Below are 23,913 nucleotides of genomic sequence, written 5' to 3' on the forward strand. Positions count from 1 at the left end.
TTGTGAGGTCATGGACAAAAATCGAGCTTTGGATGGTATCATTTTTCATCATCCATGTCAGGATTTCATTTCTTTGGTCATTTTATGCAATTATTGAAAATTTGAAAAAAATGAAAAAAATGAAAAACAATTGAAAAAGAAAAAAGAAATAAATAAATAAAAGATCCAACAATGAAAACCTTTGGGCATTGTTGGTCAGTTAATATCTGAAAACTAGTTTTTGGTAGATGTTAACTGCAAAATAAATTCTTAGTGGTGAAAACTATTCTTACAGCGCCATTAAGCGGTGAGTGATTGAAAACTAGCTTGTCAGCGGTCACTTGTCGTTATCAAAATTTATTCAAACAAGAAGAAGAAAAAAAAAAGAAAGAAAGCAGTAATTGGTGTTCCTGGTTTTTCTGCTAATCATTCTTTTCAGGAACACTTGTTGGTTTTAGTGCTTCTTTCCTTTTTGGCACCTCCTGTCACTCACTCCTGCAGCTCTACTCCTCTTTAGTGTGATCCTCAAATCTTTGATCACCCCTAGTACATGTTGCATGATCAGTTGAGGTGTTTTCAGTGGAATGCGCTACTTCCTATATGATCTATACTAGTTCTGTTGCTAATGGTGGCCCCTCCAATTGTAGTCATTCTCCTAGTTTTTTGGTTCCTTCCAGTGGTATGTTCTTCGATGATTTCAGTCAGATTGTGATCTTCTATGGCGTTGCAATTTTGATGCTTCTTCATTTCTTGTTGCCGATTCCTCCATTTTAGTGGCTACAGTTGTTGAGTTACTCTTTATTCTAGCCTTGGTCTCTCTGCACATGCATGTTGGTAAAAACAATTGATTTTATTTTTCCCTATTTTATCTCTTAACTTTATTTGTATTGCTTATTATATTTGTATCATTATGCAACACCCTATCCTCTCCTTGTTTCCCGTGGACGGTCAACCTTTAAGTTGGGGGGACGAATGTCACCCTATTATCTTCCATCATATTATCCATAATATCCATCATACAATAACCTTTGTTTTGTCTCTCATCTCTACTATTTTACCCATTTAAACTCCTCCTATGCAAATTGAGATAAATTCTCCTATATGAAACCTTTTGAACCATGATGCTATAAAAAATGAAAAGAGATGAAAAATAAAAGAGAAAAGAAAAATGATTTATGAAAGTTAAAGGAGATATCCCTATTGAAAAAGGAAAAAAAAAAGAAGAAGAAGAAGAAGAAAGCTTGTCATGTAAAGCAAAGAAAGGGATTTGTGTTCATCTAAGAGTAATCATGGTTCAGGGTGGAGACAAAGCTAAAAACTATAAACCTAAAGTGCTTTCAATTAAAACTAAAGACCTCATGATCATAATTATTGCACGAGGACGTGCAATAAGCTAAGTTGGGGGGAATGATGAGAGCTAATCATAACCTATTTAATGCTCTCTTTTAATCTATCTTACGCACTTTCCTACATACTTCTCTATTCCATTTTTATCCCATTTCATTTTATTTTACCATTATAATGTTGCATAAGTTTAATATAATTAAGTGGTATTTAATATTTTTTTTGGGATTAAAATATGAACAATTCATTATTGATTATGTTTTACTAATATTTATTATTGTAGCATGTTGATTTGTAGCATAGATCTTCCTGTCATCTACAGATCTTCCTGTAGCTATTTCAGAAATACAAAGTTCCATCCACTTTGAAATGTATTTCTTGCTATATCTTATTGGCATTCATTATTTCTTCAACAATTTAAAGCATTATTCCTTTCAAGAGTATTATGTTGAGAAAGAGCCTAACAAGAATAATTACCGACTAAAAATAAGGATAACCAATTTTGCATCTCCTTTTGCGAACAGATACAGATGAATCTCAAAAATCTGAGACATGGGTATTGTCCAGAACATGCCCAATTACAATCTCGCGCGATAGAATATTCAGAACATGCATGATGGAAAAGTTAGAGGCCTATTTCAAAACGTGATTATTCTATTACGGGTTTTGATTTTAAATTTCAAAGTTTGTTTTTGTTGCTGTCACCAGCTCATAATAGAACTCCTCCAGCTTAGCTGAATTCGTACGTGGAGAGGTTATTGAAGACTAAATTGAAGGGATTATGGATCATTCTATTTCTAAGATAGATGGTTGTACATGCAGACAATGAATGTGGTTGAGATATCATATATTACAGCTAAGATTTATTCCCAAGAATTACGTGGCTATTAAAAAAACCCATGCAACAAATAACTACATTATTATTACTGCTAAGGAGATGAGATGCTATTGTTAAGAGGGATATCCATGCCTCACGTGGAAAGCCCAATAATCAGACTTTTGCAAACTATTACAAAACTACGGTTCAACAAATGTGAATGAAGGAAATAGTATTTTGTTTGAATGATGACAACAAATTGGCTATTCTTTGCAAGCCATATATTTTTGCTATAACTTTGTTATGTAATAGCCACTCTTTTTATAGAGTGCATAAAAAATTAGTTATTAAATTTGTAAAGCTGCATCTATATAAGTAACAACAATAGTGAGGATGGACACACACGTACAGTTCTGAAAACACACAGCAGTGTACATGTTTTATAGATTGCACAGCATTGTAATAGATCATTCTCATTTGGAAATATAAAATTTATATTTTCATGATTAGGAAGACTTAAGACTACTGCTTGGCTTCATCACCAGGTGGCTGAGGAGGAAGGGCCCACTCCAAAGTTATCTGGTGATCTCATTTTTATTTCTGTCTGGAGTATATTTAAATTAGTTTTCATTTATATGTTAATTAGCTTAGCAGTACATAGTATAGATATAATCGTAGTAAATTAGTTTATGTGTTTAATATCAGTATTTGATTATATAATAATATTTCATATGAAATAGATTATGATTTGATAATTTATTAAGAGTTGTAATTATTTTTATTACAGATTAGGTTTTTTGAGTTATTTATGTTTCTGATGTTCCTGTCGTTGGGATTTCTTTAGTTTTTCATAGATTCAAATTTTTGTGTTTTAGCTGCATTCATAATTGCTTAAATCAAATTTATCATCTCTTGATAGCATACTGCTCCGACACCTTTCACAAGCTTACACTCTCGGATTGACACGTATAGACTAGCCGAACTTCGTCATAAATTGTTAATTCTTTTGTTATTATTTGCCCTAGTGTTTGCCCATCAATGATCTAAACCTTCAAAAAGATATTATACCTTATGACTCCCCCTGAGTTGATTATGCCTTGTCATGTCATGAATTTTGATGTCTTGTGCCATTGTGCCTAATGTTCTCTATTTTTTATCTTGTTATCTTGTTATCTTCTCCTTTCATATATCTCTCCAATATTATCTCCCCCTTAGAATATTATTTCCCCCTTTACAATATTATCTCCCCCTTTTTGACACTGATATCAAAGGGTCCTAAATGGTAATGCCATGCTTGGCCAAAAATGTCTTATTTACCTCAAGGAGTATTTTGAGAGCTGCATCCCAGTTATTCAAGGCAATATACAATGACTTTTGTTGGATTGCAAGCTCTGCTGCTAGATCAACAAGTCCTTCATGTGTAGAAATATTTGGATCCTTCTGCAGGACAATTTTTGCATACATTTTCTCCTTGTGTAATACTTCCAAGTGAGGAGTGATAGAGGCTTGTATTTGCATTAGCTTTTCTTTAATAGTGGCCTCTTCTGCTGATAATGCAACTAATTCTCTCTGAGTGTGAAGTGTTTGAGCAAATTGCTTTTCACTCTGTGCAGGATTTGAGGGTAGTTGCATGCTGAAGAGCTTTAATTTACTCTCAAGGTTCAAATTTTTTGGATTTATTTCTTGTGTGAACCTGGAAAAATCACACAATTTGCTATAAAGGGAAAATATGTTCCCTAATACAATCTTTACATTATCCAACTTATTAGCTAGGTCAACCTATCCCAAAATTATGTTATGAGCTATCTTTTGGTTGACCTTACCTACAAACTTTTTTTTCTGACCATTCCATTAGTTTTACATTAGTATCATGGTCTTTATTATTCACTTGGTCAACTATATCAGATAGTTGCTCAAGAATTGGCCTGTTTGCATCTGGAGGTTGTGGGCTGAAGGCATCCATGAATATATCTTTGATCTCATTCATTGCCTACTTATATTTGTAGTATTTCCTCATTGCCTCTTGCCTCCTTCTCTTATCCAATGCACTATGTATTTCATTAATCTTTTCCTCATTTAGAGTGCTTGAATCATAATAGGGTATTTTAATTTCTTCATCAAGCTCAGGAATGCCATAATGAATGGTCCTGGCTACCCTAATAGAACTTGAGCTTGGTGTACTGATATGTAAGGTCATCATTTCAGTACCCGGCTCCTCAATAGGTTTGGTAGGAGTTCCTATTTTTGGCAATTCAACCAAAGTTTGTATTACAGACTCCTCCTTATCCTATGTTTCTTCCTTATCCTCTACTTGTGTCACTGCTGTTGGAGGTGTACTTGCTATCTATACTATTATACCTGTGACTTCCTCTGTTGTTGCACTCGGCTCCTGATGAGCTTGAATGGCTATTCTTGGTGGTGATGGAGGTGGTAGAAATGTAAGGCCAATAGTTTGAATGATTTGAGGTGGTTCTTGTGGTGACACCTTGGCTTCTTTGAGTTTATCTACTAACTTTTGGAGATCATCTACACTAACCAATATGGGACTTGAACACAATTGTGCTTGTAGAGTTGTTTGGTCAAGGATCTTAGTAAGATCCTCTATAGTTAATGGATTGATGTTTTGACATGAGGTGTCAACAACATCCTTAATCTTTATGATTTCTGCAGATGTGGTAGTAGAGTGAGGACGACTAGGAGGTGAAAGTTGTGTGTCTTGCACACTTTGCTGCTCATCAGTACCTTTGTCTTCATATTTTCCTTCCTCCTCTCTTTCTTTCTTGTTTTCCTCTTCTTCAACCTTTTTCTCTTCTTCTGTGTTCTCTTCTCTCGTCTTCCTTCTTTCCTCAAGTTTAGCAGTAGCTTCTTCTTTGTACTCCTCTTCAAGAACACCTTCAATCTTCTTATATAAATTCTTCCACGCTCTTGTAGTTCTTTGTAAAACTTCTTCAATTTTGTTTTGTAAGATGGAGATTGCCCTATATTTAGGTGTAAACCTTTTATTATGTCGTTTCACTACTTGAGTTACCTGTTCCTTTGTCAAATCAGGGAGTATGTTTGCTAGGGTTGATTTCCTCATCTCTTTCTCCATCATTAGACAAAAATGTCATCTATCTTCTACAATTTTAGACAATTCCATTGGCAATTGTCCATCTAGTTCAAGAGGTGTATACTTGAACTATGCCATTAATGCATAGACTGATTCTTCAATGCTATTTTGTTCCTCTCTACTGAACTTATTGAAATCAATCCTTTTCATTTCACTTAAGTCTCCATTCCTAATCTTCTCACATAATATATCAATTGAAGACTTGGGAGGATGACTTACCTTTTTAGTCTGATCTTCTTCATCAGTATTAGGTTGAGTCACATATCTTTTCCTTTTCCTTGGCTCTTCCTATTCCTTCTTGACTGACTTCTTCTTCTTTGTCGCTTCATCTTTGGCCTTTTGTGTAGAGGCCCTTGTTGTAGCTCTGGTTGTTGGCTTCTTGGGTGTTTGCACGATAGCTTTCTTTGGTGAAGGCTGAGAAGTAGGAGGTGTATTTGCCTTCCTTTTGATGACTCTACCTTTGATGGGTGCTTCCTTGGTTTCTTCTTCCTCGACACTCTCATCTTTGTCTTCACCTTGGCCTTGTGACAATTCAAGTGGCCCTTGTTTTGGCTCATCCTCATCTTTCTCTTCATCACCTTCTTCTTCTCCTTCACTAATCTCCTCTGCTTCGCCTACTGCACTTGTTTCTTTAACACCAAATTTCTTCTTTATCTTCCTCACCAGCTTGTCCTTCTTCTTGACTGCTGAGTCTGTCTTGAGTTATGTAACAACTCTTGATTTGACAGTGTCAAATGTTCCAAATGCCTTTGCAGATTTGTCCATTTCCTCGGCAAGTAATGCTATGATGGCTACAGAAGCTTGGTCAACATCAAGCTCATATCCCAATGGTCTAAGCCATCTTGCTATTGGAAGGACTTCTTGAATGTAAGTATAATCAATGTCAATTAGAAAGCATATGTCATTTACATGCTTTTCCACTAGTGAAACTAGTATCCTCATTCTTTTCTTCATTGCATTTTTGAAATCATCAAAATAGATAGACATTTGATCATCAAAGCTATCTCCCATTTGTGCAATGAAATCATTTATTTGATCAACAATGGTTTTATTCTGACTCCAATTGACTTTTCCAAGTGAAGGGAATTCCTTCATCACATAAAAGAACATACAAACCAACACTGAACCAAATTTACACTGTGCTCCCTTGGACTTTCTAATAGCTCCAAGATTTTCATTGATCTGTTGCAACATGAGCTCTGCAAGGTCATAGGTGTGATCTTTCTTTACAAGCTTATATGCCACATCCACTGTTATGCAGGGTACAATATTCAACCTGTTGGATTGATAAAACTTATGTGATATGATCCTTACAGCAAAGTCTAGAAGGGGATCAGTTATAGTGTCTATGGTCATGCCTCTATTGTTCCACTTTGATCCTGTGTTCTTCTCTATTGTTTCATTCTTTTCACTTCTCAATGTCTTGGGCCGATCTAGGGTTGGAAATCCTATAACCCTATGAACCGTTTTCTTGGTAATCTTGACTAGTCCTTGTTCTAACCAGAATGCTCCATCATGGATTCTGCTAAGTATTATGCGTATCCACTCAGTTTTGAATATGATTGGAAAAACTAGGGCTTTGGTTAAACCCTTCTTCTCTATGATAGAAAACTCATCTTTAAAGATACCATTATCACAAAGTTTGTCAAAGGCATTAAAGATTTCCAAGTCTCCTATGGCTCCTATTTTACAGCTATAACACTTTCACACATCCTGAACCATAACAACTTTTTCAGGGATGGCAGATAGGGCACCGGCGGGATTGCTTTCATATGCAACTTCTGGTATAGGTCTAAGCTCAAGTTGCTTAACCTCATTGCTGACAAGTTGAATCTCATGGCTCATTTTCCCTTGGGTCATCTTTGAACTAGATGCCATTTATAACTGAACTAGGGTTTGATGATTAAAGCAAACTTCACAAACTGTAAAACTTGGCACCTGAAGGAAATACTTGGATAAATGCTTAGATCACTTGGGTAGATGTTGAATCACTGCAAAACACTAGTTGAAAGCTTGAAAATCACTCAGTCGTGCTCCTAGTAATTGTTTTTCATTTAAATGGCTCAAAAATGAATCGATTTTCACCTTTAAGCAACACAAAAAACCTTGCATTTAATGCATTTTTGTACCTACACTTGTCACTCAGCTTCAAAAGGTTTTTCAACTCGACATCCACTCGGCATCTACATACTTTGTTAATAATTCGGCCTCTTCTTGACTTCTTAACTCGGCATCCAAAGCAGTTTCACTTGGCATCCAAAGACAGCTCAACATCATCATTCAAGTTTAGTCTTAGCATCTTATCTCATGCAGATTTATACTTTGCAGTGCTTCTTAATGGTTTAGAGCTGATGTGTGATACTTCCTTATATGTATTAGCCCTATAGGCTTATCTTGTGATTAGATGGATGAGAAATGATCTCTTGACCTCATGGGTGAAGTGGCCCTTTCATTGGATGTACTTGATCCATCCTTTCTCTGCCATGTCTTCTTCATGTCTGTTCTGATGTGTTCCACATCAATCTTTTCTTTGCCCTTATTTACTTCAGTCTTGGGTGCCTTGGCCTTTGTTGCACAATTCCTAATGACATGTCCAGTTTTCAAGCAACTGAAGCAAGTAGTTTGGTTCAACCATCTTTTATAGTTCCCCTTGAAATGTATTCTTATGCAGTTCTGGGGTATATGTCCATACTCTTGACAATAGTGACAACTTTGCCTTGTATTGTAGTCCCAATTGTAATGGTGTTCATAGTTGTCCCTTCTTAAATGTTGATTTGGTGTCCACATAGGCTTTGATCTGCATTCAAAGGCTCTATGTCCATACTTATTGCAATTATGGCAATGTCCATCAAATCTTTGTGTCCTTGTGACTTTGGACCTACAATCTTTTGTCATATGTCCTTGCATGTTGCACTTGTGACAGTGACCCTTGCTTTTGGGTGTGTTAGGCTGATTGATCCTTCTACTCCCGCAAACATTAGCAGTATGCCCCTTTTTATTACAGTAATGACAAGTGGGTGTAGAATCTTTATCTTTGTCACTTCTTTGCTTAGCACTCTTTGATGATTCACCAACTTCAGTGCTGTTGTATCCAAGTCCTGATGTATCATGGGCTGATCTTGGGGATTTCAGCAACTGTTCAAAGTACTTGATGGCTTCACTTGACTTGTTGAGATTCTCTGATATTTCTTTTTCTCTGTTCAATTCATTCTGCAGTTGTTCATTCTGCATCCTCAAAGTAGAGATCTCAATATCTTTCATATTTAGTTCATGATGAAGGTTCATCATTTGGGCAAGTGTATCTATCTGCATGTTTGAGGTCCTTGTTATTTCAGTACACTTTTCTTCAAGTCTATTTGCAAGATTTCTTTTGTCATCTTCCATCATAACTCTATCCTCAACTACTCTTTTCTTTTGTTCAGTGATTTCACATAGCATCATGGCCTGTGATTCATGCTCTATCTTAAGAGTTCTTATCTCTTCTGCTTGAGCTCTGTTTTTCTCCATCAATTCTGCTATTGCTGCATCAAATTCTTTGGAATCTCCTTTGGCAAATACTTGTGTGGTGTCAATCTCCTTGTAGTGAATATCATTTTCAGCTATAGCTATTTCCTTCCTTCTTTTTAAGGATTTACTTAATTTCTCTCTAGCTTCCTCTACCTTGTGTAGAGCGAGATGCACATCTATCACTTGGTTCTCAATGATCTTCCCAAGTTTGAAGACTTCCATCTTCAGATCTTTTCCTCCAAGCTGTTAGGCTTCTCCTTGACAGAACTTAGCTCTGATACCAATTGTTGGAATGTCTTAATGGGAAGAGATCTTCCGAGAGGGGGGGTGAATCAGAATTTTTGACCTTTTATCTACTTTTTATACCCTTAATAACATATAACTAAAATTGACATGCATGCATATAAACATTAAACAATCATGTGAAACAAACATGCATCACCACATAACACTTGAGATTTTGGTGACCCAGAAACCCTCCAGGAATAAGAAGGTAAAACTGGGGTGGGGATGACACCCACGAAATTACTGCAGCAATTAATTTCAACCACTTCTGATGGTTTCCCCTGTGAAAGGCCTGCCCTGTTAAAAGCTTTACACTATGTCAATAGTGACCTGGTTAAAGGATTTACAAACACTTTACATGAAGTCTTACCTTGTTAAAGGATTTAATCACCTTTTTAAAGGATCTACAAGATAACTGTTAAGCTAACCTATCAACATAGGGTTTCCTTTCTAATACAATGGCTAAAGAGTATTAGGTATAATAAATCTGATAGCTTACAATCCTTGATTGCTGAATATAGGCGCTTGATCTACTTTCCCTGATCTTGATCTCCTGAGATCTGATATTCGTTCATATCCCTTGCTTTGTTCTGATCAATTGAATGTCTAACTGCTCTCCTTTCCACTTAATCTTTGACACCAAAGCTCTGCAATGACCTCAATAAAAGCCCCTTCTTTTCCTTCTTTTCTTTAACTCACTTTCAATGGCATCAGGACTCCCTTATAAATATTAGTGGATCATTATGCATCCTTGGATAAAATGTTCCTGCTCAAACCCTAGAAATTCACCCATTGGCTGCATGCATTTCCAATTTTCTGATTGGATGCATGAGGATCGCATAGGTAAATGGAAGGATTTGATCTTATCTCCTTATCCTTTCATGAGTCATGCATAACCATTTTACATCTTGGTTTGTATTGGCACAAACTCTTATGCTAATCTTGCGTTGCTTGGCTCATAAAGTAATACTGATGCTCAACACCATCTATTTTGGATTGCTCAACATCCACTATGTTTCCTGTGTTACTCGGCTCCTATAGAATTCCTATGTTACTCGACTCCTATTGATTTTTGAATCACTTGGCTCCTATTAACTTCGCAATGCTCGACGCACACTGTCTTCTAATCTACTCAGCACATGTTGAGTTCTGTATAGCTTGACATATACTTAGATGTGTTTTGCTCGGCATCAACTATAGTTTGCTCGGCACTATCTGTGAGTTGGCACATAAAGAAATTTTGGCTCGGCTCCATTTGTGTACTCGGCATGTATGGTGAAAATGGTTAAGTGTGTTGACACTCATTTGTCAATCTTATTTATTGGATCAACATTAACATGCCCTCCTCTTGTATGAAATCAGCCTTTAGTCAAGAAAGTTTAGTAACCTTGAAGCGAGCACATACTCCTTGTCTAAAAGTTTTCCATGATGCTAGTAGTCCTTTTAGAGAAATCATGGTTAATTCTTTCTCATTGTAGATTTGACCAATTGTAGAAACTCGGTTTCTTAGTTTTGTTATCCTCATGAAATATGAAGTAACAGATTCTCTTTTATGCATCTTTATGTTGGAAAGACTATCTTTCAGAGTTATAAGTCTAGTGGTATCTGTTATCTGTGGTGCTTTCAACATTTCATGTATTGTGTCTAGTTTTGAGACGATTGGAAGTAAATGGTTCCTAACACCATCCACAATTAACTTCATGGCTTTGGTGTTATTGCTTTCCCATTTTTCAAATTCATTACTTCCTTTGGCTAGTTGGATTTTTCAATGAATTATTTTAAACCATTCTCTTTCAAGGTAATTTCATTCATAATTTCCATCCTACAAAATCCAAATCTCCCTTGAGCCTATCTTCTAGCTTCATACCATTCACCATTTTGACAAATGTGGAATTTAAGAAAAAATTGATTACACTAGATAAATCCTATCAGGATGCTCTCTTAACTAGGCTCTCATACCATGTTGCAAAATATGATCAGATTTATTAGTATGATAAATTAAATTGAATTTATATAATTGTTCAATTTATCTGATATGACCTTCAACATACATGCATATATCTAAAGTGTTAATATATTTCAATATTAAAGACAATGAATCTACTTGTGTAATGAATCCTGCTTAATTCATAATGAGTCATGCATTCTTTGATGATATTTATATTAGTTTTCACTTTGTAAAATGTATTCTTTGTGTAGTATATATGTAAGTCAATTCAGATTAGACTTTGACATGTCCAAATCAAGGATTTATGTCTGTTGCAATTTGGTATGAATATTAGTTTGGAAGAGTACATTGTTTTATGAGGGAGATCACTACATAAGACTTATCAAATTTATGTGCTCAAATATGGAACTCTATGTAGCAGATGCTAGATGTGAATAATGGAAATGCTTATTCCTATCTATATCTTCATTGAGATCTAAATGTGATCAGGCACTGATCATACAAGGTGTCACACTTCCTTTTTAATTTGTTGGTTTTTGACTAATATACAATTGTGAATATAATAATTATGTTTTGTGTCATTTGTGTGTATGTGTGTACACACACACACATTCTAATATATTATTTTCATAATTATCATATATGATATAATTATATTTTTAATAAGATTATTTTTAAATCTTGAAAAACTAATTCACTAACACTCCTAAGCTAGGGGAGAGCACCCACTACTTGAGCATGTTCCAATGGTTGTGATAGGAGTTGTTAACTTAATACCCACAATTGTTGATTTAATATCCAACATTTTTGACAAGATTGTATCAATAGTTGTGACTTTAAAGTTGTTTTTGCTAATGATGACTACCCATAATTGAATGAAATGTGTCCCTTTTCTCAAAAACAACCAAAAGTGTGATGCCACATCAGTTGCACAAGTATGGGGGTCTCTAGTGCACTATGATTGGTCTCACTCTTTTTTGGGGCTATTTTGGACACCTTGGAAAAAGCAAGTTGATGTGGCATCATTTGTTATGATGTGGCTTTGAAACCTTAGTTTTAAGCAGGGTGCTTGCCAAGTAAGCAACTATAAAAATATGGGAGTGATTTGAAATTTCCACAGGATTTTGTGAAGCCCAAAGTCAAGGTGCTCAACTACTGGGTCCTCTCCCCTATAAGTCAAATTTTTCAATGACATTTAGTGTACCTTCATAGGTGACTGAAGAGCTTAAAGCTAAGGTTTCTACTTTTAGGTATTCACAAATCTATTTGTAGGGATCATCAAGTGCAAAGTCATCCAAAAATGTCATTTCAAAACATTCACCCTAAACTCGTTATGTTCATGCACCGATAGTCACTCACTCAAAAAACACTAGTACTTGTAGTTAAGTACCTTAGTAGTCTTTATGAAATGTCACAATAGTGGTATACAAATTGGTCAATCTCCAACTAAAAAGATAGAAAATGTTAGTATTAGTACATGTGTGATCAACTAATAGTACATATGTTTTCATATTTTGAAGTTTTTTTAAGAACGATAATTAAGAAAAATCTATAACAAAACTATTATAGTTATTAGACCCCCTATTAACTATTAGGTCTCTTCCCCTAAATGAACACATCAAAAGCGGGCAACGTAAACATCACATACTAAGACTTGATTCCTAAACTAAAAGTGTTAAATAGTCAAAATTGACTTATTTTTGCTCGCTTAATTTTGCCTACAAAATTATTGGTAAATATTAAAGGTTGAGTTATGAAGAGCTAGAGCATGGAAAAATACCAATCAATAGGATATCCTAGCATGACTCACCTGTCTTCCACATGCTTTGTTGTATAAAATGATGGACGTAGCTATCCTCCCTACAAAGTCTATAGTTGACCAATTTTCAAAAAATAAAAAACACCATGGATTCCTCTGAAAATTTCAGCTCATGACTTGCATGATCTGCATAATTTGTAGTAAAAAACAATAAAAATTTGGAAAATCTCATTCATTAGGGTCAAGCATCAAGGTGATTCCTCATGTGACTAGTCGTGTAGCATCGCATATTGCAAAAATTGATTTGGGTTGCATAAGGTGCAACTCCCCCACTTTCCCTATGAAAGCCAATCTGGCTTCCATGATCTTGAAGCTTGTAACTCCACAACATTTCGCTCACATCAACAGTAACTTGCTTGTTAGCGTTGATCATCAAACTTACATCAACGACAACTTGCTTGATAGCACAGATCATCCAATGGCTAACTCGAATGGTTTGTGTCAGGGTTCTCAATGTGACCACACTTCGGCCACAATAGTGAACTTCTCCATCATTGTAGAGGAAGTTGACAACCACATCTCTATTGCTCTTCCTCGTTTACCACTTGTAGTCGGTGACCATTTAGGGGATAACAGTGGGTCATCTTCATCGTGGGCATGGCACTCTATCTTACATGAGGACATCTCCAACCCATCTAAGGACATCATAGCAACAATAGAGATTCTTGATACAACGATAGGTAACAAGATAACCACTCTCACTAGGTCTCAAGTGCAATCCTCCCCTCATTTGCAAGTGCAACCGAACTTGTCTGCTACCAGCACAATGCTTGTGCTCCTCCATCAGTCATCTCATCTCTACAGTGCAATGCCAGAATGCATAGGTACGTCCACCAACTTCACTCTATCAAGTGTTGCATGATTTGCAAGCCAAAATTAATTGCATTCTTGATGGACCCCTAGCTTGCCCCTTGCCTCGAGCCCCTCCCATGGCATATTTGAATTTTGTCAACCAAGGTAGCTTTGGGTAATCACTATCTCTTGTGAATGTTCCCTCCAACTTAGGAAGCCTTTCCACATCCCACTTATTAACTTCCTCGACGTTAGAGCCACCCACTCCCATCCATGCTGTCAAGCCCCCTCCTCTTATTGCTAATTGTGAGTTGATGGGGAGGTCCTTTAGGAACCTAGATGTTCGCCTTTCCAACCCCTCCTTTGTAGATTCTAACCGATCTATTTCTCCTTGCATTTCCCTACCTCAACTCGCTCCATCAGTGCAGGACTAGGAGAGCAAGTTGGTGGTCAACCTATCTAATACCCCGATTGACCACCTATCCTTCAATTTCCTAAAGCGAGGTCTTAATTTTTCTTATGCCCCCAATGCCATCCCCCATATCTAGTTTATGTCTGAGATTGATTATGCTATATGTGCTCTCTCTCTCTCTCTCTCTCTCTCTCTCTCTCTCTCTCTCTCTCTCTCTCTCTCTCTCTCTCTCTCTCTCCTAAAGTCACATAAGAGATTACATAGGACTATGTCGTTTCCCTCAGATGTGCCAAGTTGCCTAGAGGCAACATCCCCAAGGCTGAGTGGCATGCCCTCAAGAATCTAACTAGCAATAATGACCTTGTTATCACCAAAGTTGATAAAGGTAATGCCACGGTCATTATGAATAGGCAGGATTACGTTACCAATATGCTTGATTTGCTATCAGATCCCAACAGCTACAAGACTCTTTCTCGCAACCCGTGTTCCGTGACCCTTAAGAAAGTTAAAACTTTGGTGTCCAAGTCCTCCTTTGATGAAGCTACACAGAAAAAATTGTTACCTTCTAAAGAAGTAACCCTGCGCATCTATGGGGGTCCCGAAGATTCATAAAGGAGGCATTCCGTTGAGACCCATCGTGGACACTATTGGGTCTCCAACTTATTTCCTAGCAGCTCATCTTGCCAAGGCTATCTCTACCATAGTGGGAAATCTAGACTCGTTTGTCAAAGATTGCAACCAATTTGTCCATTTTGTCAAAGACACCAGGTTGGAGAAGGATGAAATCTTGGTTAGTTTCGATGTGGTCTCCCTCTTCACCAAAGTCCCTTTTCCCAACTTTATTCAAATCATTCGACACAAAGTTGGTCATGAGATGGCTGATATGGTAGAGTTATGCTTGTGGTCCACTTTCTTCTCCTTCTAAAATATCCTCTATGAGCAAGTGGATGGGGCGGCGATGGGTTCCCCCCCTCTCTCCCATTATTGCCGACCTCTACATGGAGCAATTTGAGGAGATAGCCATCCATTCCTTTCCCCTCAAACATAGATGGTGGAAGCAATATGTTGACGACACCGATGTTTGTTGGCCGCACGAGCTTGACAAGTTGGAAGAGTTTCATGGGCACATCAACGTGGCTAAAAAATTTACCAAGGAGTTTGAGTTGAACAACTGATTGCCCTTCCTTGATGTCCTTCTCATCAAGAAACCTGATGGCGCCCTTGGGAGAGGTGTGTATCATAAGACCACCCACACTGACCTATACCTCTACTCGTTCTCACACCATCACCCTAGCCAAAAAGTGGGCATCCTTAAAACCTTAACCCTAAGGGCACATAGAATTTGTGATGCAACCAACTTAAACCTAGAGCTTTCCCATCTTCACCAAGTCTTCAAATTAAATGACTATTCACATAAACAAATCTCCAAGGCTCTTAATTAAGATGAATCCTTCCATCATTCTCTAGCCAATACCAAACCTTCTTTACACCCTCCTCCTAGAACAACCACCTTGCCTTTTGTTGATGGCATCTCCCAGAAGATTTAGAACCTAAGTTTCCCTTATTTATATATTAAAGTTCTAAATTTAAGTATAAAAATCCATATATATATATATAAAATTTTGATAGAGATTTTAAAGCTTATCATGAATACTCACTTTGTATATATATAGCTTTAACTAGTTTTAGATTGTATATCATATACATATCAACTACATACCTTATTCTAATATTATATATGCATATTGCACACATAAGTTATACTTTTTTTTGGACTATGTTTTAATTGTATCTTTCTATTTAGTGGGTTTGCATTGTCTATTTTTCACTTTAGACCCTTGTCTTCCTTTTTTTAGGTTTCTTTATTTGTTTTATTTGTTTTATAGTTTTTTGACCTTTTCCTCATGCTCCTCGATTTGTATGCTTACCTTACCCTTCTTTTATTCTACATGAGTAAGACTTAGTGTGCATATTTTACCATTCTATTCTTGCATTCTCTCATTGTAGTGATCTTGATGATAGAGATGGATCACATAGTGTGATGAAATGTTGAACCCACAAACAGATTATATGGGGAAAAAAAAATAGATTATATGGGGAAAAAAAAACCCCCTTGTTTTGTTTTGTTTTATGTCCCTAAAGCGACTCCACTTCTCACGTGGTATTCTTCCACATCGCTTCGGACGCAAATAGCGTCCATTCAATATGCGGCTTCCTTCTATTGGTCGTTTCTTATGCCGATAGCCGAAGCATTTGACATACCCCAGTCGGCAAATACACATACCTCCACCCCTTTTCCTTAGTTTTCGAGTTTGTGAAGTTCGTTTATTTCCATGGCATCTACTTTTGCCTCTGCTGATCGCCCAGAGAGAGCGTCTGCAAACGAACTACAAAGAACTGCATCTTCTTCATCCCCGTGCTTGTGTTCATCCTGCTTTGACTGGGTTTCTTCTCTCATTCCATGGTGTTCAGGTCAGTCTATTTCCATTCCACCTACTTCCATTCCTGATCTTATACAGGAGAATGAGTCAAACACACAATTTGCATCTACTTCTACCACGGATCGTATAGTAGAAAGTGAGGTTATGGGTGCTTCTGACAGATTCCAACCATCTGCATCTACTTCTGCCACTGATTCGATAGCAGAAAACAAGTTTATGGGCGCTTTCCATGGACTAGCACCATCTATAAGGACTTCTGCTTCAACACTCCTGCAAAAGCCATGTTACGATGTGTTCATCAATCATCGTGGGCCAGATGTCAAACATACGCTGGCTAGCAGTATTTATAAAACCCTCAACAATTTGAAAGTTACAGTTTTCCTAGATTCAGAGGAGTTAGAATATGGTGATTTCTTACCTACAGCATTAGAAGGAGTAATGCGCAGTGCCTCGATTCATGTAGCTATTTTTTCCAAGAGCTATGCACAGTCACCGTGGTGTTTGGCAGAGCTTTCATTTATGCTCAAATCTGGTGGCAGAATTATTCCTATTTTCTACTACTTAGATCCTAGTGACCTCAGATGGGTAGATAAAGGGAAAGGAATGTATGCCCAAGCATTTAAAGAGCATGAGCAGAAGGGTAGATACAGCCTGGAACAGCTTAAAGAGTGGAAGAGCGCACTCTACCATGTGTCATTCTACATTGGCCAAATCATTAAGTGTAATGAGTAAGTAGCCCCTGAATCTTGAAAAGTAAACATTTCTTTCATTTTATATAGGCCAAATCATTAAGTGTAATCAGAAAGCCTCTGAATCTTCAAAAACAAACATTTCTTTCATTTTACATTGGCCAACTCGTAACTCCTGTATCTTCAAACACATACATTTCTTTCTTTTAATTGTGTATTTCAATTTGGCGTTCTTTCTCTTAATTGTATATTTAATGGTTTTCAATGTTTTAACTTGTCAGCGATGAGATGAGGCTGTTGAAGAATATTGTGAATATAGTATTGAAAGAAACAAAGAGTGTGCCATTGGTGGTTGCAAAACATCCAGTTGGTCTGAAGGAAATGGTGGAAGATTTTGAAGTGAATACACTCCAATCTGTCAACCAAAATGAGTTGGTACAAATTGTTGGAATTTGGGGCATGGGTGGATCTGGCAAAACCACTCTTGCCAAAGAGTTATACAATAAAATATCATCTTCAATGGAGAGGTTCAGTTTTGTGTCTGATGTTCGAGACGCTGCAAGCAAAGGTCTGTTACATGAGAAACAGAAAAAACTCGTGAGTGACCTTGGTGTACAAGGGTCAACATTTGACAACATTGAGGAAGGTATGGGTATTCTTTCAAAGTATTTGAAATCTGCTAGGATATTGATTGTACTTGATGATGTGGATAATGTGGAGCAATTGGATGTTATGCTGCCCACAAAAGATGGTATTGAAAGAGGAAGTCTCATCATTGTTACAACACGGGGGTATGATGTTCTTAAATCTTGGAACATCTCTTCTATATATAAAATGAAACCATTGGATTCATTATATGCAAAACAACTTTTTTGTTGGCATGCTTTCTTGAATTCTTTTCCACCGGAAGGATTCAATGAGCTTGTTGAAAAGTTTTTGAAAGTGTGCAATGGATTACCTCTGTCTCTCAAGGTATTTGGAGCACAGCTATATGGTGAGTTTCGAGAAGAGTTCTGGGAATCACAATTGCATAAGATCTCAAGAATACTTCCCAGTGATATCCAACAAAGACTCAAAATAAGTTATGACTCTCTTGATGATGAAGAAAAAGAGATGTTCCTAGATGTTGCATGTTTCTTTATTGGAGAAGAGGGTAGTTTGGCAATTGAGATATGGAATGGAATGGGTTGGAATGGTCTACAAAGTTTGGAAAGACTCTTACATAAATGTTTGCTTGAAGTTGATGATAAAGATTGTATAATCATGCATGACCACATAAGAGATATGGGAAGAGACATTGCAAAAACTCAATCACCTTATCGTCTTTGGTTCCCCCAACCAATTATTAATGTTCAGAAACAAAAAGAGGTAAGATCACAAAAGTTAAAATTATCTCTTCGATTATATATCTCATCAATAGAAGCAATTTATTTTATTTTATACACAAATATTTGTGTTCACTGTGTTTAACTGATTATGCAGATACAGAGCTATCTAAGAAGTTTAACTGATTACCTAGGCCTATTTTACAATCAACTAACCTTGACAACTAACCAATTTACTCAAATAACTTTTTCTTGACCAGCTTATAAATGTATTGATCTCAGTCCTGTCTATCTTTAACATTTTAAATTTCCCTTTTGGCTTTGTTTTGTTTTCAGAAAAGAATCGGTATTCAAGGAATAATGGCGACCTCAAACCAAAGAGAGTGGGCGAATAATTATGTTTGTCTTCCTCTGACTTTTGTTAATCGACTTCTAGTAATTCTAATATTTAATTTTTTTCTGTAAGTTTAGAGCTTTATATATAATTGTGTTTTCTACAAATTATATGTTTTCTATTCAGCCAGGAGAGCAGATCTTACCAATAATGATCAAAATGACTGGTCAGATTGATGAGTTTCATGTTTGGTGCTCACATGGAGAACTCATGGTTCGTACAAATGGAGGGATTTGGCCACTCTCACCTTCTTTAATTGGATTAAAAAATTTAGTGATTAGTGGAGATTCTTTCAGTGAAATAATGTGTAAAATATCAAGAGAACTGGTTTGGCTGCGCTGGTTCCAAATGGGACAGCGAAATCTTCCATCAGGGCTTTCAATGAAGAAGGTGAGGGTTTTAGAACTCTATGAAGAATGGAGAGGTGAACATCACTTGGAAGAGCTATGGGGAGAGATTGATGGAGAGGTAAGTAATTTTATTATTATTATTATTTTTAAAAGGTCGAACTAGAGATAATGTATTAATAAACTGTATAACTAAAGAAATTACAGGTAAACCAGGTTTAGAATCAAGAGGTGTTAGTTTTGCAATGTTCAAAAAGCATCAAAGATTGAAACCCACCTGCAGTCTTACTGATAGAAAGAGACCTAAACAGATACATATAAAAGTCCTGAGCAGAATAAGACAAAATACTAGATCATGGATTATGGACAAAGCCATTATTTAAAACAATTTGGACTGCCAAACAGGAAGCACATGCCCCCTCTAGATCATATCTCATCAAACATTAGACTATTTTTAGCCCCTTAATTGCATGATTCCCAATGCCATAGATTGAACTTGGACTATATGTTTTACCTTTTTTAAAATCTACATCATTTCCTTTTATATTTGTTGTCTGCTCTACTTTATTCCACTCGGAAATACAATGCAGGCACCTGTGCAACTAAGGGAGTTGCTTCTTTATAATTGCAACAAAATTCAAGCTCTTCCAAAATCAATAGGACTTCTCAAACATTTGAAAAAGATAGTTATCTCTGACGGCTACAATGTTTCAAGTCTACCAGAGGAATTTTGCCGCCTTCAATCGCTGGAACACCTAGTGCTACGCGGGAGTATAATGTTATCACTACCATGCAATTTTGGCAATTTGAGAAAATTGCGGCATTTAGATTTATCTCGGAGCTCTCAGATGAGAATGCTTCCAGTTTCTTTTAGAAACTGGATGCTCTTAGAACATCTAAGATTACAAGGGTGTATTCAACTCTCATTCACTCCAGACGACTTCAACTTTCTGGAAAAGATAACAAAGCTTGAGTTTTTGAACCTTTCTTGGTGCAAGAGATTGGAAGAGTTGCCCTGCCACATCACAAATCAGGTCTCCTTGAGGGAGCTCCATTGTGGCGGTACTAGTTTGAAGGAGCTACCAGATAACATCGGCCATCTTTGCAGGCTAAGAGAAATGACAATAACAGTTGTGTTGGTGACAATTTTGCCGACCTCTCTTGGAGATTTATCTTCTCTGACAAATCTTGAAATTGGACGTTGTTCTAAGCTGGAGTATCTACCTGACAGTATTGGAGATTTGTCTTCTTTGACAAGGCTTACAATGAGATCTTGTTCTAAGCTGGAAAGTCTACCTGAATCTCTTGGGAATCTGTCTTCCTTGACAATTCTTGCAATTGAAGATTGTCCTAAGCTGGAAAGTGTACCAAGATCAGTTAGGCAACTGAGTAATCTTGAAATGCTGATGATAGCCAATTGTCCAATCAGGGAACTGGATTTTGGGGTGACATCATTATTACCCTTTGGGTTAAGAAACCTGAAGAAGATAGATCTAACAGAGACAAAAATGTGCAGGATTTCATTTTCTGAAAACTGTTGTCCCCATTTGGAGAGTATCCACATTTGTGCGAGTCATGATTTAGAGGAGATCAAAGCACTGCCTAAGACAGTCGAGTCAATGTATTTGATAAACTGTGAAATGCTGAAGAGTATTCCAAGTTTTGCAGAATTAACTTCTCTCAGAAGATTTCAGCTTATTGGTTGCTATGGGATTGAGAAAATAGAAGGTTTAGAAAATTGCAAAAGATTGACTCTTTTGACTGTTCACACCTGCTGGGAGGTGCCGGGCATAGAAAGCTTGGAAAACATAAGGAATTTAAAGCAGCTGGAACTCAGTGCAAACAGGGGATCAGTTATCGAACGTTGTATTCAACTAATGAAGGTAATTATAGCTTCTAGGAGTAAATATTTTTACCCTGAACCCTAAACCCTAAAGCTGATTGTGTACTGACTGAATCTTATGAATAAAAATTGTAGAATTGGCCAGATGAAATAAGAATATATGCACGGGCAGTCCCTGATGCAGCCTCGCTATTTGAATCCTTACTCTCTCCAAATCTGGACATCATTGAGTCCATCTCCAACCAGAAAGTTCAGTACATTCCAAAATTGGTGCAAAAACCTTCCTCTTCTGGTAATGCCGCTATGCTCTGTTTTGTTATAAATTGCCCATGTTCAATAATGACCTATTGGGGATGGATTCAAGGAGGTGGAAGCTACGGATCTACACTGAAATTTGAAAAGGGTAGATGGGCATGGTTAGGTGTCTTCACATGTCGCTCCAATAATGAATTTCTCAATTCAGAGGAGTTCTCAATAGAAGAGTGGGTAGAGTGCAAAGAAGAGAGAGTGGAGAAAGGTTTGGCTGAGCAAGCACTAGTAGAGAAAGGTTGGTTTGTGACAGGGGAAGAGAAAACAGTATTGGAGGCAGTTGGCAATTTATTGCCACTTTGGAAAAATTAATAAAATCATCAAACAGAAGCAATCTTACAGCAATGTAATTATGAAGGAATGCTATGCTTGTATTGAGTACATGCTTACACCATTTACAAGTTTTCAATGTTCTTCCAAATGGAAGAGCCCAGAGGAAGATCCAAACTTCCCTAAGAAACTAAGAAACTCCTCATGATGAAGTGACGCAGAGCGTCATAGTGCCTGCCATATGTCTTAGATTAAGACATAAGACGGAAATGTATAATGATTTTGTTCAAAATGTTAAAAACCAATGCAGATTGCTGGATTGTACTGCTTTGCATTTTGAAATTATTATGCCTACTACACATTAAAACAGTTCAGTAGAAGTGAATATATATTGTTTGAGATTACAACTTAAAGAAAGTACTAGAAATTTGTCAAATGTTGTCAATGTAAGAGCCAAAAGAACAGACTGTAAAGGAGTAGAATACAAGGTCTAGTAAGTTGGAGATATAAAGGCACAAAAATGTATTCTTAGACCATTATGGACTAAATGTAGACTTGGAAGTATCGTTTTATATAGATACAATTCTTAAAACTTAATGAACAATTCATTCTCATTTTTTATGCACTTATAACTTGCTCCAAAAACAATCACTCATAACCTGCCAAAAACAATCTCCACACTATCAATACAAAATAAAAAACAGTGAACCTAACGTATATTGGAAAGACAACCTATAAAATATAGAAACTCCTCACAGGGAGAGAATTGAAATGACACAAAATCCAAATGTAAACAACAACATAAGCTAAAACAAGCAACCCAAAAGACTAAAATGTGTGCAAACCAGCCATCAAAATTCTCCAAGGTCAAATTATCTCAAAAATATTAGATAAAGCTCAATACATATGCTGGGCAGAATTACCGATGATTGTGAGAATCAATTTTTTGAAAATGATATTTTGTGATAACAATGAATTGATATCTAGTCATGTGTTTATTTTTAGATATTTATACATTCAATCATTGTGGAGAGCTGCAAATGCTAACAGCCACATTTTCTTCAGATTTCATACTTCCATTGTAGACTGGAAATTTTAGTTCCCTTTTATGTAGAGATCAAAATATCACAGTCTAATGCCTCACTGTATTACATAAAGGACATTTATAAAGGTTGACCATATATGCAAGCACTTTTATCCTTCAGGGCTGCAAGTACATGTAGACATTCACATCTGTCCCTGGATCAAACAAGAGACTCAACTTCAGTAATAATTGTTTCCAAACCAAGCATCTATGTTTCAAATAATAATAGCTTGTCAAAAAGGATTGCATTTTTTAATCTACCACACATGTTGATGTTTGAAAGCATGCATGCACGCCAAAGATTGCATTTCCAAAGCAATCACAAGATGATCCCATGAATCGAGCAACGAGCACAGCAGTAACATGGAATGCTTTTCTTCACTAACGGACACACCAATAGATGTGAGTTGTGAAATCACCATATTGAACGTATTTAAATGATCTGCCATAGCCATTCCTCCATCCATCTTTAGAGAGTACAACTTCTTTCTTAGGAAGAGCTTGTTTACCAAGGATTTTCCCTAATAAATATCTCCCATCTTTTTCCACAAAGAATGTGCAGTTTTCTCCTCATGAATGTTCAACAAAACAAAATCCGCAAGACACGGCCTGATCAATCCTCTAGCCTTTCGATCTGCTAAATCCCAATCTTCTTGCTTCAAGCCTAAAGGCTTGTTGCCAAATACAGTAATTCACAGATCTCAATCAACCAATATATCTTCAAGTTTCCACAACTCAAAGTTTGTGCCATTGAACTTTTCAATGTCTATTTTCCTTATACCCGCCATCTCAATTCCAGATAAACACTTTGCAGACTCCCACTGGAACCAAATTGACACTGAAAACAACCCTACCCGACAAGGATAACCCAAGCTTTGATACCACTTGTTAGGAAAGCAGCATGTGGAAATGCCTTCCTAATGTCAATTTATAGGGGAAATAAGAAAGATTTCATAGCTACTTCATCAACATTGAGATGCACAGGAAAAACAAGAACATAGAAAATACAATGCACACAAGATAAACAAAGGAGAGCAAATTTAACGTGGGAAACCCTTTTGGGAAAAATCCACCACCTAAAAGCCCTCTAGTAACTTTGTATTTCAGTAAACAATTTACATACAACAAACTCTAGTATCTGGATAGGTTCACAGGCTCAAATTGCTTTTACAATCAACTTGATTTTCACACTTTCAGCC

The 23,913-nt window shown here is 36.7% G+C and overlaps 1 protein-coding gene across 1 annotated transcript in view; it reads left to right on the forward strand.

The window, feature by feature from the left end:
- The window catches only part of LOC149545418 (uncharacterized), a 44,712-nt gene extending 22,740 nt beyond the window's left edge, over positions 1 to 21,972 (forward strand). Inside the window, 6 exon segments of the mRNA XM_089793765.1 lie at positions 16,333 to 17,181; positions 17,424 to 18,510; positions 18,804 to 18,976; positions 18,978 to 19,329; positions 19,799 to 21,091; positions 21,187 to 21,972. Of these exon segments, the coding sequence (XP_089649891.1) occupies positions 16,333 to 17,181; positions 17,424 to 18,510; positions 18,804 to 18,976; positions 18,978 to 19,329; positions 19,799 to 21,091; positions 21,187 to 21,672 (4,240 nt within the window). The 3' untranslated portion in view covers positions 21,673 to 21,972.
- Positions 21,973 to 23,913: the final 1,941 nt, after the last annotated feature.

Source organism: Cupressus sempervirens, chromosome 7 (genome assembly GCF_028749045.1).
Source record: "Cupressus sempervirens isolate cs-2001-9-10 chromosome 7, ASM2874904v1, whole genome shotgun sequence".
NCBI lineage: Eukaryota > Viridiplantae > Streptophyta > Pinopsida > Cupressales > Cupressaceae > Cupressus > Cupressus sempervirens.